This window comes from Mustelus asterias, chromosome 10, assembly GCF_964213995.1.
Source record: "Mustelus asterias chromosome 10, sMusAst1.hap1.1, whole genome shotgun sequence".
Taxonomy (NCBI): Eukaryota; Metazoa; Chordata; class Chondrichthyes; order Carcharhiniformes; family Triakidae; genus Mustelus; species Mustelus asterias.
In genome coordinates this window covers 59,953,353-59,966,994 of record NC_135810.1, presented here as the reverse complement: position 1 = coordinate 59,966,994, position 13,642 = coordinate 59,953,353, and the positions used below count along the sequence as shown (strand labels likewise).

Sequence of the window (13,642 nt, the reverse complement as noted above, 5' to 3'; positions counted from 1 at the left end):
TGCCCTTATTATGGGGTCTTTCATTGCTCTCCTGTGCTCTTGGAACTTGTACTGCCTACGCTGAGTCTGGCATTGCCCCTTGCTTGTGGGCATATTACCTCCTCTGAGTTCCAGCGTTGCCTCTTTCTTGAGGTCTTAATTTCCTTCTTTGAGGTCTTGTGTTACTTATGGAACCCCTTTTTTTTAAGAGTTGACCTCTATCAGCAGTCTTCTCTGATTTACCTGTCCCTTGTCCTTTGTTCCTTCTTATGGTTGTTTCATTAAATGTTGTGCATTTTACTTAAAAAGGACTCCTATCATTTCAGTTTTTGTTAGTTTCTCTTTCCTTGCTCCTGAAGGTTAGCTAATCTCTTGTCATTCCAATTTTTAAAAATATATTTCCAGATCTCTTTACTCGCCTGACCACACCACGTTCGTTTTCTTTGACTGCCCCTCATTGTCTGGCACTAGCTCAACAACTCTCGCTGAGTCTATTCGCCCAAAGGAATCCCTCTTTACCAACTTGAATTAAACTGGATATTCACAAATAGGCTGTGCCATTCAATTGTTCTACCTTGTCATCAATATTATGTTTTTTTTGTGTGTCTAGCTTCTGGAATTGTTAAGAGAGGCTTCAGACTTCATTAGGAACAAGGAAGGTATTTAATGATAAGAGAAACTTAGGTACAGGAGGTTTGCAGTTCTGGGTGCCCCAGTCTTTACATGCATACTTCATGGTTGCTCCATACCGAGAGGCCTCCACCCTCTGGTGTGATCACTGACTCTTAGTTCCTATTGGTCCCTCAAGTCACATGACCCTATTAAGCCAGACTGTCTTAAAGAGACAGACGCCACATACACAACAAGAAGGAGGAGGCCATTTGGCTCGTTATGTCTGTGCCGCCTCTCCAAGAGCAACTCAACCAGTCCCACTCTCCTACACTTTTCCCTTAGCCCTACAATTTTGTTTTCTCTTCAGGTACCCAAACATTTCCCTTTGGAAAACCACGATTACATCTACCTCCATCACAATCTCAAGCAGTGCATTCCATATCGTAACAACTCTATGTGGAAAAAAGTTATTCCTCATTTCACCATTGGTTCATTTTGCCATTCATCTTAAATTGATGTCATAAATTCTTGACCTTTCCGCCAAAACAACAGTTTTTCTCTATCTGTTCTGCCTAGGCCTGTCATGATTTTTGAACACCACTATCAAATCTCTTCTCAGCATCTCTCCTCTGAGAAGAACAACAGCTTCTCCAGTCTATTCACGTAACTGAAACTCTTATCCATGGAACCATTCATAAACCTTCCCTGAACCCTTACTAAAACCTTCCTGTCTTCCCAAGAGTGTCGTGTTAGAATTGGACACAATACTCCAGTTGGGGCCAAATGAGCAACTTCCCTGCTTTTGAACTCTATGCCTTTAACAGGAACTTTCCTAATATTAGGGCTTTACTCATTTTGTCCTGGATTATCAGTTCTGAAAGCTTTCACACCACAAAGGTAAACTCAGTGGTTGTATTGCTTGGTTTATCCTTGAGCAAGGATGTAAGATTTGTAATTCTCCAATTCTTTGGCTGTTTTTAAGGAGGATTGGAAGATTATGACTTCCACAATTTCCACCCTTACACCCTCACTCAGATGAGATGCAAAACAGGCTGATGACTCGCTATCACCCTTTTTTTAACTCCCCACAGTCAAAATCTGCCTCAATATGTTGGTGCTCCTTGCGGCAAGGCTACGGCAGCAGGGTTGTGCAGTCAGAATATATTTTTCTTCCTAGCTATTATTAAAAAGTAGGATTAAAAGCAAGCTTGCTAATTTATTTGTCAGATGTGCAGTTTTGTTGCTTGAGTTAAAATTTTTAAAAGTGAACATGTAGACTATTGTGATTTCTTTTTACTTGTACTGATGGAAAAAAAGGTCTGAAATTTTTATCCAAACTTTGCATGTAATCAAACTAGAATATATTAGCTACTGCTTTGCAAGAGTACCTGAAGGCAGCAGATTTTCAGCTTTGCTCAAATGGTTCATGAGAAAATATAGGTTAATAATTTGTTTTAAAATTGTTTTCTCAGATTTGAAGGTGTTCCTTGATCTGTGTAGAAGCTCAAAATATGACTGGAAGAGCATATGGACATGCCCGAGGGCAAGCATTACTGAATCAAGAAGAGACAGGTTCAAATGTATGTCTTAATTAAGTCCTCTGGCTTATGAACCATTTTCTTAATATGGGAATCTAAATATTTTAGACAGCATATCAAATCATAGAATCCCTCCAGTGCAGAAGGAGGCCATTTGACCCATCAAGACTGCACCAACAACAATCCCACCCAGGCCCTGTCCCCATAACCCCACGTATTTATCCTGCTAATCCCCCGAACACGAAAGGGCAATTTAGCATGGCCAATCAACCTAACCTGCACATCTTTGGAGTGTGGAAGGAAACTGGAGCACCTGGAGGAAACCCACGCAGACACAGGGAGAATGTGCAAACTCCACACAGACAGTGACCCAAGGCCAGAATTGAACCCGGGTTTCTGGCACTGTGAGGCAGCAGTGCTAACCACTGTGCCACCGTGCTGCCCTAATCTAATATTAACTGTGAGTTGGAAGATGATAGGCGGGATTTTCCGGCCGCGCTTGCCCTAAGACTGGAAAATCCCACCAGAGGTTAATGGCTCTTTGGTCCGCCCCCTCGCCCGCTATGATTCCTGTTGTGGGCAGGATGGAAAAATACCGCCCGATTTGTTTCAAATTATAGCAGCTTTACAATCTTATTTTGCTGGTAGTGCTGTTTTATTAAAATACCCCTTTTTTCATAATTTAATGTCACTATATATATGGACATCTTATATATGAATAGAATTGTTGGGATAGAAATTTTATGAATGTGAAATGGCTATAATGAGGTACAATTTCAGAGGCTAATATCCTGTGCTCCAAGGAAGCCTAAAGAGCTTCTGGCCCCAGATGTCCTGAAATAGACATTTGCTATTGCTGGGCTATGTTAAGGATCGCTCTCTTCATTTGGGCTGCTCTGAGGCCTTGGTTAGGTTTTGCTCAGATTTTCTAGACATGTCTGCAGCCAAGACAGCATCAGCCTCCAGGATGATATGTGTGGTCATTTATTTTTAAAGTCAATGTGGAGTGCGTCTCCTGCCTCCAGAGCACTCCTGCTGTTGACCAAAATTTATATTCTTCAGTTGGCTGAGCTGCTGATAGAAGCATGATCAATATCAGCAGCATGCTGATTTGTCATGTTCATCATTCCCTGCATGCACTTGACTCTTCAGAATTGTTCTAAAATGATTTCCATGTATTGTTGCCAACTTAATGGGTTAGATCTTCTATTTTGCTGCTGTAATTGCAATTATTGAATTTTTAATATTTCACATGCAGGAGGGAGCCTCAGCCACCTATCGCAGATGCTTGGATGTGCTCTACATGAGTTTTTGTCCATGTGGATGGAAAATTATGGGGAGCTTCTTTGCAGTTCCCCAATGTGCGTTCCCAATGGGTGAAGCTTCCTACCATTAGCGCAAATTTGTAAATTTAGCTGTGTATGCCAATGTGTGTCAGTTGTGAAGGGAGTAAGTGTTGAATGTGGTAGATGGAGTGCCAATTAAGCAGGCAGATTTTTTCTGGATAGTATTGAGCTTCTTGAGTGTTATTGGAGCTGCACACATCCAGAAAGGTGAAGAGGATTTTATCACACTCCCGCCTTGTGTCTTGTAGATGGTAGACAGACTTTGGGAGTCAGGAGGTGAATTATTCACCGCAGAATTTCCAACCTCTGACCTTCTCTCGTAGACAGAATATTTATATGGCTGGTGCAGTTCAGTTTCTAGTCAATGGTAAGCCCTAGAAAGTTGATAGTGGGGGATTCAGCGATAGTAATACCATTAAATGTTCAAGGGAAATAGTTAAATTCTCTCTTGTTGGAGATGGTCATTGCCCAGCACCTGTGTGGCACAAATGTTACTTGCCATTTATCAGCCTAAGCCCAAATATTGTACAGGTCCTACTGCATATGGGTACGAACTGCTTCAGTTTCTGAGTGTCAATTAGACAGAGCCATTAATAATATTAAGAATAGAAATTTTCTCTCACTTCACACCTCTTAATCCTGTCTAAATAAACATCAAGGTATTGATGAAATGGAACAAAGAAATAATAATTATTATCACCTCAAAGATTCTAATCAATGAAAACAAATACTGCCACCCACCAAAACAGAACCCCTGCTGAGCTAACCCATGAGTGGTGGAGCTCAGCCAAGCATTTGTATTGGGTGGTATTACAAAATCTGAGGTTCTCATCTTCTTAGTAGACTATTGCCTCTCCCTGAATGGCAAAACATAATTATCTGCCAGTCTGCAATGCATTGCTGTAACTTACCTTTTATCAGGGACTGTGTCTTTAAAAAGGGAATACAGTCCATGATTTCTTTACAATGCAATTTGGCTTCTGGACTGTACGGATGACAGCAGCACTGAAAGGATACAAATCTGCATGGCAGTCATGCATAGCCAAGCTACAATCAGACAGTAGCATATCTGCTGTAGGTGCATTTTTCATTTCTTGGTTTCTTCTCTTCCCCATCACTATTCCTCTTGATTCTGTCATTCAATCCCTCCTATCAAAGATCTTCCTTTTTGTCCTTTTCCCACCATCCCTTGTGCAACCTGAAACATTCACTCTGTTTCTCTCTTTGCAGATGTTGCCTGGCCTGCTGAGTGTTTCCAGCAATTTTTACTTTTGTTCACTGTGGTAACTTGGCCACAGAAAGGTAATCAAATGCATTGTGATATTCAATCTTGTTTACTTATAAAAATATCAAAATACGGTACAGCATGGATTCAGAACTGGAGGCAGCTGGTTACACAGGTCCCTCGTGGTAAGCCCATGCTACCAATGACATCACCTATGCATGCTCAAACCAGCTAAAGACATCTGTATATACATTCAAATAGGAAGATACTTTCTATAACACTCTATAACAACTCACCTATCTTGATTTCTCCTTCTTTGGAATGGTGTCAATTTCTCTTTATTATTGTCTCTATGATGGGCATTGAAACATTCTAGTCACCATATAAAAATATGCTGTTATTGTTATATTATAACAATATGTTATATTTTTAAGGAAGGACCACAAATAATAATCAAAGTTGAAGTATATAATAAATCTGTCACATTTGTGATATCATAATTTTTCTCATTTTGTTTTAGGTCTTGGTTGCGAATCCGAGTACATCTTCCCTGACACAAATGAAGACTTCTGGAAATAACCACACTCAGAAAAAATCAGAAGCATGCAGCTGTGAGCTCATTGTAAACTATTATTGGAGGATTAGAGATTAAATGTTGTGAGATGCCACATAATTCATGGGGTTATTTATCACATACATGGTGATTAATCCATGATCGATGCAGGCTTGATGGGCCGAATGGCCTCCTTCTGCACTGTAGGAATTCTATGATTCAATTACTTCCCAATGAGTCACTTGCTGTGTGCTGAGCTGCAGTGTCTCAGATAATTTTGCATAGTGTAAGTCAGTGAGGATATGGGCAGTATGATGGCACAGTGGTTAGCACTGCTGCCTCACAGCACCAGGGTCTGGGTTCGATTCCCAGCTTCGGTCACTGGCTATGTGGAGTCTGCGCGTTCTCCCCGTGTCTGTGTGGGTTTCCTCTGGGTGCTCCGGTTTCCTCCCACAGTCCGAAAGACATGCTGGTTAGGTGCATTGGCTATGCTAATTCTCCCTCAGTGTACCCGAGCAGGTGCCAGAGTGTGGCGACTAGGGTATTTTCACAGTAACTTCATTGCAGTATCATTGTAAGCTTACTTGTGACTAATAAATAAATAAACGTTTTAGTGCCGAAGTATCGCTGTGATTATGCACTCCTTGTGCAAATAAAGTGGAGTTTTGTAAACTCATCATAATTTGAAACTAATTAACTTTATTATTTTTCTGCATCAGTCTTTTTTCAATTTATGTTTATACTTCCTGTTACTCTTGACATTTTTAGCTTATAGAATCATAAATGACACATCAGAGTAGGAGGTCATTTGGCCCATAATGCCTATTTTGGGTCTTTCAAAGATCTATTTAATTAGTGCCTTTCCCAGGAACACTGCATTTTTTTCCTCTTCAAATATTTATCCAATTTCCTTTAGAAAATTATCCTTGAATCTACTTCCACCAACCTTTCAGCCAGCGACCATAATAATAATTTGCTACATTAAAATGCTTCTCATCTTGCCTTTGGTTCTAAAGCCAATTACCTGAAATCTGTGTCCTTTGCTTACCTACCATTCTGCCTTGAAAACAGATTCTCCTTCTTTACTAAAGCTGTTCATGTTTTTGGACCCACATATATAATCTCTCCTTTAACCTTCTCTGCTCTAAGAAGACAGTGCCAATTTGCTAATTCCCCAAGTAACCAAAGTCCCCCATTCCTGACACCTTTCTGGTCTGAAGGGTTGGAGTGGGAGCAAGATGGAGAATTAAAATAACAAGTGAGTGGAAACTCAGGGTTATGCTTGTAGACTGAATGGAGGCGATCTGCAAAGCAGTGATATTGTCTGCATTTGCTTTCCCCAGTGTAGAGGCGATCACATCCAGAAATGAGAATACAGTGTGCTAAATTGAAAGGAGTATAAGTAAATTGCTGTTTCACTTGGATGGACTGCATGGGGCTGAGGATAAGAGGAAGGGAGGAAGTAAAAGGTAACCACTGCATCTCCTGCATTTCTATGAAAAGTTGCCATGGGAAAGGCAGGGAGAGTTGTACAGTAGGAATGTGAGAGACCCTTGTGCAGTCTCGCTTAGGCTCAGAGCCGTACTCTGAACGTAATGGGTGGGATTCTCCCAACAGATATCTAAGTGTCGAATTCATATAAAAACTGGAGTAAATTCCGCTGGTTTTTTCAGCGGAATTTACAAAATGAATCTCCCACACTCTGTGCATCACAGAGAGCCCTAGAGTAAATCTCACTAAAAATCCAGGGGTGGAGCCTATTCCCGCTGGACTGGCTAGCAGCAAAGTGCTGAGTGGGCCACTGCGCATGTGCTGATCTGTGATAGCGGAGATCAGCGTATGTGCAGTAGTCCCACACTGCCAGTCTCCCGATCGCTGGATAGCACATCTACCCCCTATCTCTGCCCCTCCGATTCCCCCTCCCCCCCCTCATCTCTGCCCTTCCGATTCCCCCCCCATCTCCCCCCCCACCCGATCTCCCCCACCCGATCTCCCCCCCCCGATCTCCCCCCCCCGATCTCCCCCCCGATCTCCCCCCCCCGATCTCTTCCTCCCCCCGATCTCTTCCTCCCCCCGATCTCTTCCTCCCCCCGATCTCTTCCTCCCCCCGATCTCTTCCTCCCCCCGATCTCTTCCCCCCCCCGATCTCTTCCCCCCCCGATCTCTTCCCCCCCGATCTCTTCCCCCCCCCCGATCTCTCCCCCCCCGATCCACCCCCCCCCCGATCTCTTCCCCCCCCCCGATCTCTCCCTCCCTCCCTCCTCCCCCCCACCCCCAATTGCTGCCCCCCTGGACATGTCCAGAGAAGCCCTGACCTCCCCACCCCCCGCAGTCCCGATCTCCCCTCTGGCCCCACACCCTTGGCACTGGCTGATGCCCAGTGGCCTGTGCCAAAGTGCCTCTGGGCATTGCCACTTTGGGGAGCTGTTGTAAATCCTGCTGGAGTGAAACACCCCTGGCCAGGGGTTGTGGGGGGAGACTAGCGGGCCCGGTGACTTCAGTCCCGGGCCCACGAATAGCATGCAAATCTTCATTTAAATAAATTATACAGCTCTGCGCTGATTTTTGGTGCGGAGCTGGCAGCACCAGAACTCCAGCAGCCAGAGATGTGCAAAGGCCATGGCGCCCAGCACAGAGCCCGCTCATGGCCTTCGCTTGAGTCTCCTGGCCCACTGCACTGCTAGAGCAGCACAGCGGGCTGGGAAAATCACCCCAGCATGAATGAGTGACTCAATACCAAATATTGTGTAAAGCAACAATTTTTAATAAACAATTATTAATGGTAAAAAAGGAAAGAAGGATAACTTTATTAAAAAGGAAGAAAAACAGTTTGTAAATATATATTAAAAGAAAGGAAGCAAGACAACTTTATTCAATACACAAATGGTAACCACAAATTGATGAGTTCAGTTTCCCAAAATGGTAAAACAACCTTTCCCCTTGGTTCATATATCACCAAGTCTCTGAATAGTCTCCAAGGTGGTGGACTCTCTGATCAGTCACTCTGTTGATATCCTTCAGTCTTCAGTGGTTGACTAATCCACTCTGGCTGTCATCCTGGCCACTGGATACTGTGTCCCTACAAGTCCAATTTCAGGTTCCATTCCTGTCATCCGAGTCCTCTGTCCAGAATTTTTCAAAATAAGAGTCTGGCAACCATGAGTCCTCATCAAATTCTTCTCGCAGGCACTGCGAGACTTGCAGGGCCTAGACTATTTACACATTTTAATAGTGTCTCCCATCTACCACTAATAAGGTTATATTGCCCATCAATTAAACTCCATCTCCTGATTGATTGAGCACCTCATATGCAAAGTTATCCTGGCTTGTAGATCAAAGGTCACCCAAAGCAGTAAGAATTGATTCCTGTTAAAACATGGAAAGCAACTTTTATTTTAGCAAATGTAGCCGAAGAAAAAAAAAGAGTAGTTTAGACAAAACAGCAGTGAATATGGCATAACCAGTATGAAAACAAAACAAAGGAGTGGGTAAAAAAAAGTTTATCATCATTACTATCACTTCTAATTACTATTGAGTACATAATTGATTAATTGCTTATCTTAATCAGAGCACAATTAAACTTAGTTTTAACTCAATATCTGTAAATTAACTTTTAAAAACTCAATACAGATTCTCTTAAAATCAAGAGCGAGGCTGACATAAAATGCAAAATATAAAATTGTAAAAATTACTAATTGCAGACATCAGACCTACCGTATTATTGTTTGCCATCTGTCTTCCCTTTTCCTAAACCAAGGAGTAACTACCCCGCCCCACCCTTCCCAACTGTGATTGACAGGGTCCTGGACCATGCCTGGTGAAAGTTTGTTTTGATGAAAGGTCATTGATCTAAAGCATAAATTCTCTTTCTTTCCAGGGATGCTGCCGTTTCTGCTGAGTTTTTCCAGCAATTTTTATCCTTATTTCAAATTTCTTGCCCACGGAGTATTTTGCCTTTGTTTTTTAAGTTTAAGTTTATTTATTAATGTCATAAGTAGGCTTACATTAACACTGCAATGAAGTTATGTGAAAATCCCCTAGTCACCACACTCCGGCGTCTGTTCGGGTATACTGAGGGAGAATTCAACATGACCAATCCACCTAACCAGCACGTCTTTTGGACTGTGGGAGGAAACCGGAGCACCCAGAGGAAACCCACGCAGACACGGGGAGAACGCGTAGACTCCGCACAGACAGTGACCCAAGCCGGGAATTGAACACGGGTCCTTGGCGCTGTGAGGCAACATGTTAACCATTGTGTGTCCTTGACCATGTCTGTGCTGTTTAATGCATTTTTGCTCTCATCCCTACCCCTCCCAGAACTATGAGAGGGTTCCTCTTGTCCTCACAACGAGGTGAGCAGGGTAGTTAATTGACATACTTTGACCTGGCTCTCTCAGTGCAATTGGGAGCCCAATTTAAAATTAGCCATTGCTGTATGGGCTTCCAGGGATTGGGATAGTTGGCAGTGAAAGGGAGGCAAGAACAATCATTGTGGACCAGGAGGAGCAGCAGTGCTCCCCAGACCACTCAAGGAAATCTTTAACCACCCTACTCATCAACAGTCTCTCTACTCCCTCTCCACTGTCCTCAGCTGTCCTACTTGTCAATCTCTCTTCCTCCCACTCCCAATTTATTTTTAAGTATTTCTTTTCCCTCTCTATTGCTTTTGGACCTCTTTCTTGCCATCTAATAACCTATAAACCTTTCTTTTCTCCCCCATCCTTGCATTAGCCTGCTAAAGTCTCACATCCTTTCCGATTGCAAAAGTCTATCCTCAACCCCTCGACCATTGGTTTTCCTTGCTGGCGGCCAGGCTGTCCATTTAGCTGGCTTAAGGAAATGGAGCTAAAAAATGTTCATGATGTCCTTTTAAATTCAGCGGCACCTATGCATTTGTTGGCTATTCGGCTTTTCTTAGCCACCCCTGCTGCACCCTCCCTACCATCTCCTAAATAACGAGGCCGTGGTTTGAGTGAGTCCAGTGCTGAGTAGGTACAGGGTCCAATATCAGGAATCAGAAGTAGTGCTGGAATGTTCTTCATCCTTGTTTTTTTTCTTGTTGATTTTTTAGTTGACATTTCAGTTATTAAAAGTGCTTAGTTAAAGCTACTACCAATGGATCACATTAAGTATTATCAATTTGGATTTAACTCACCATAAGATATGGCTGCAATTCCTTTTATAATTGCCATTCATAAAAAATATCAACCATCACAAATATACTTTGAATGATGCTGTATTTCACCTGTATTGCTCACAGTGTGTGTAAATAATTATTAGATTTGGGACCAATGGCACAGCGGTTAACATGACAGCCTCACAGTTTGAGGGACCTGGGTTCAATTCCGGCCTTGGCTGAGTGTCTGTGTGGAGTTTGTACGTTCGCCCCGTGTCTGCGTGGGTTTCCTCCGGGTACTCCGGTTTCCTCCCACAGTCCAAAAGTGTGCAGGTTAAGTGGCTTGGCCATGCTAAATTGCCCCTTAGTGTCCCAAGATGTGTAGGTTAGATGGATTAGCCATGGTAAATGTGTGAGTTTACAACGATAGGGCGGGGGAGATGGCCTGGGTAAGATACTCTGTCAGAAAGTTGGTGCAGACTCGATGGCCTAAATGGCTTCTTTCACACTGTAGGGATTCTATGATTCTACATTCAAGTAGATTCATAGATTCATCAATATTTACAGCAGAGAAGGAGGCCATTTGAACCCGACTACAATAATCCCATTTTCTAGCACTTGGCCCTGTAAATTATGGCATCATTTCTAAATTACTTTTAAAAATACTATTGTGGCCTGTTCGTGTTTGAACAAGGAAACATTTGGAATTCACAGTCCAGTTGATAACATCAGTAATTTCAAAAGACATTTGGTAAGAAAATTAATTGTAGAGTATAAACAGTGAGCTGTGTGTTTTCCTGCTGAATTCAAAAGTGAAAGGACAGGTCTAAGCGGTCTTTTCTGGTCCTGTACATGTTAGTTTTACTGGAATGGTTTTCTGTAGGCATGTGAATACTCAAATTCTGCAAATTTCTAACCATCCCCACTTCCTTTGGTATTCAGCCTGCCAGCCTCCAGCTTTGAATTGGGGGTCTCGGAGAATTCCAGTGGAATTTTAGAACTATATGTTCATTAGCGTTTATATTAGGGGGCCACCTTTGCAAAAACACATGTTTCCAATGAGTAGGGTTCTCTGGAGAAGAGATTCATAAAATCAAACTTTTAAAATTATCATCTTCTTGCTTAACAGTGACAGTATCTGCTGGTTTTGAACGACAAGCAATGATGGAGAGAGGACGTCCGAGGAGGCGCAATTTCTTTGATTTTGGTGTAAATACACGGAAAGCAATGGAACATGTGCAAGATTCTAAGTCAGGTGAAAAAATATTACTTGATTTAAATATTTTAACTAATTTTTAAATCAGCAGCTATAGAAATCATTAATAAGAAAATTTATCTTAAGTGGTCATGATTGTATGTAATTGAAGCTGTGTTATCAGGCAGCAGATCAAATAACCTTAAGTTACACCAGAAAAAGCAGTTTGTTGCTAATATAACTTAATTAATGAGCTTCAAGGTCCTGTAAACATTATATTGTGTATAAATAGGTACAATGACTTACGTTGGAAAGGTTTTGGCTTTGGATTGTAGGTGACATAAGTTGAACAGTTTCCCATCTGTTCTGTAAGTTATTACTGAATGTAAGATGTAGTGTTCCAGGGAGGAAGATGGAAAAGAGTATTGGTGCAATGACAGCCTTGTTTGACCCCAGCTTTCACTGAGATTGGGTCTGTGATGGTCCCATTAGTGAGGATCATAGCATGCATGTCATCATGGAGATGGCAGAGGATGGTGACAGATGAGGAGGATTCTCCATTGGCCTAAATGTTTGATGGAGTCAAAGACTTCTGTGAGTTTGAAAAAGCCTTATGCAGTAATTGTTGCCGTTCCTTGGATTTGCTGTGCACTGAAGACGTAGAGATGAAGTTGAGGTGTCGGAGATGGCACATAAACCTCCAATCAACTCATCTACCCAACTCTTCAAGCACCATTTGCCCCACATGTGGCAGAGTCTGTGGATCACGCTTTGGACTTATTAGCTATCTCAGAACCCATCAAACTGGAGTGGAAATAAGTCACCCTTGATCCTGAGGGACAACCTAAGGAAGCAAGGAAGAATATGTAAGCAATTATGACTGTAAAATGGAGAGGCAATTCCCTGTTCAGTGCTTAAAAATGGACAGTGCTTCTGGGTATATCAGTGAAAGTTGCATGGTGAATTCATTGCCTAAACTCAAATCATTTCAACAATTTGCTCATGAGCGTGGGGAGCCTGAAAAGTGACAACTCTTGAAGAGATGCTGAACTTAAATGGTGGCACAATCTTGTTTGTGGCAAAATTGACTATTCATAATGATTTGATTTGATTTATTATTGTCACATATATTAGGATACAGTGAAAAGTATTGTTTCTTGCGCGCTATACAGGCAAAGCATACCGTTCATGGAGAAGGAAAAGAGAGAGTGCAGAATGTAGTGTTACAGTCATAGCTAGGGTGTAGAGAAAGATCAACTTAATGCGAGGTAGGTCCATTCAAAAGTCTGGTGGCAGCAGGGAAGAAGCTGTTCTTGAGTCGGTTGGTATCTTTTTGTATCTTTTTCCCAACTGAAGAAGGTGGAAGAGAGTATGTCCGGAGTCCGTGGGGTCCTTAATTATGCTGGCTGCTTTTCTGAGGCAGCGGGAAGTGTAGACAGAGTCAATGGATGGGAGGCTGGTTTGCGTGATGGATTGGGCTACAGTCACAACCTTTTGTAGTTTCTTGTGGTCCTGGGCAGAGCAGGCGCCATACCAAGCTGAGATACAACCAGAAAGAATGCTTTCTATGGTGCATCTGTAAAAGTTGGTGAGAGTCATAGCTGACATGCCAAATTTCCTTTGTCTTCTGAGAAAGTAGAGGCATTGGTGGACTTTCTTAACTATAGTGTCGGCATGGGGTACCAGACAGGTTATTGTTGACCTGGACTCCTATAAGCTTTCGACCCTTTCTACTTCATCCTCGTTGATGTAGACAGGGGCATGTTCTCCTTTACGCTTCCCGAAGTCAATGACAATCTCCTTCATTTTGTTGACATTGAGGGAGAGATTATTGTTGCCGCACCAGTTCACCAGATTCTCCATCTCATTCCTGTACTCTGTCTCGCCATTGCTTGAAATCCGACCCATTTCAGCAAACTTGAAAATCGAGTTGGAGGGGAATTTGGCCACACAGTCTTAGGTGTATAGGGAGTATAGCAGGGGGTTGATAACACAACATTGTGAGGCACCAGTGTTGAGGATGATCGTGGTGGAGGTGTTGTTGCCTACCTTACTGATTGTGGTCTGTGGGTTAG

The 13,642-nt window shown here is 42.5% G+C and overlaps 1 protein-coding gene across 1 annotated transcript in view; it reads left to right on the top strand.

Moving 5' to 3' along the window:
* The first annotated feature begins 5,226 nt into the window (after positions 1-5,226).
* The window catches only part of LOC144500032 (piwi-like protein 4), a 69,857-nt gene continuing 61,441 nt past the window's right edge, over positions 5,227-13,642 (top strand). The window contains exons 1-2 of the mRNA XM_078222790.1: positions 5,227-5,311; positions 11,502-11,627. Of these exons, the coding sequence (XP_078078916.1) occupies positions 5,260-5,311; positions 11,502-11,627 (178 nt within the window). The 5' untranslated portion in view covers positions 5,227-5,259. The remainder of the gene's footprint in view (positions 5,312-11,501; positions 11,628-13,642) is intronic.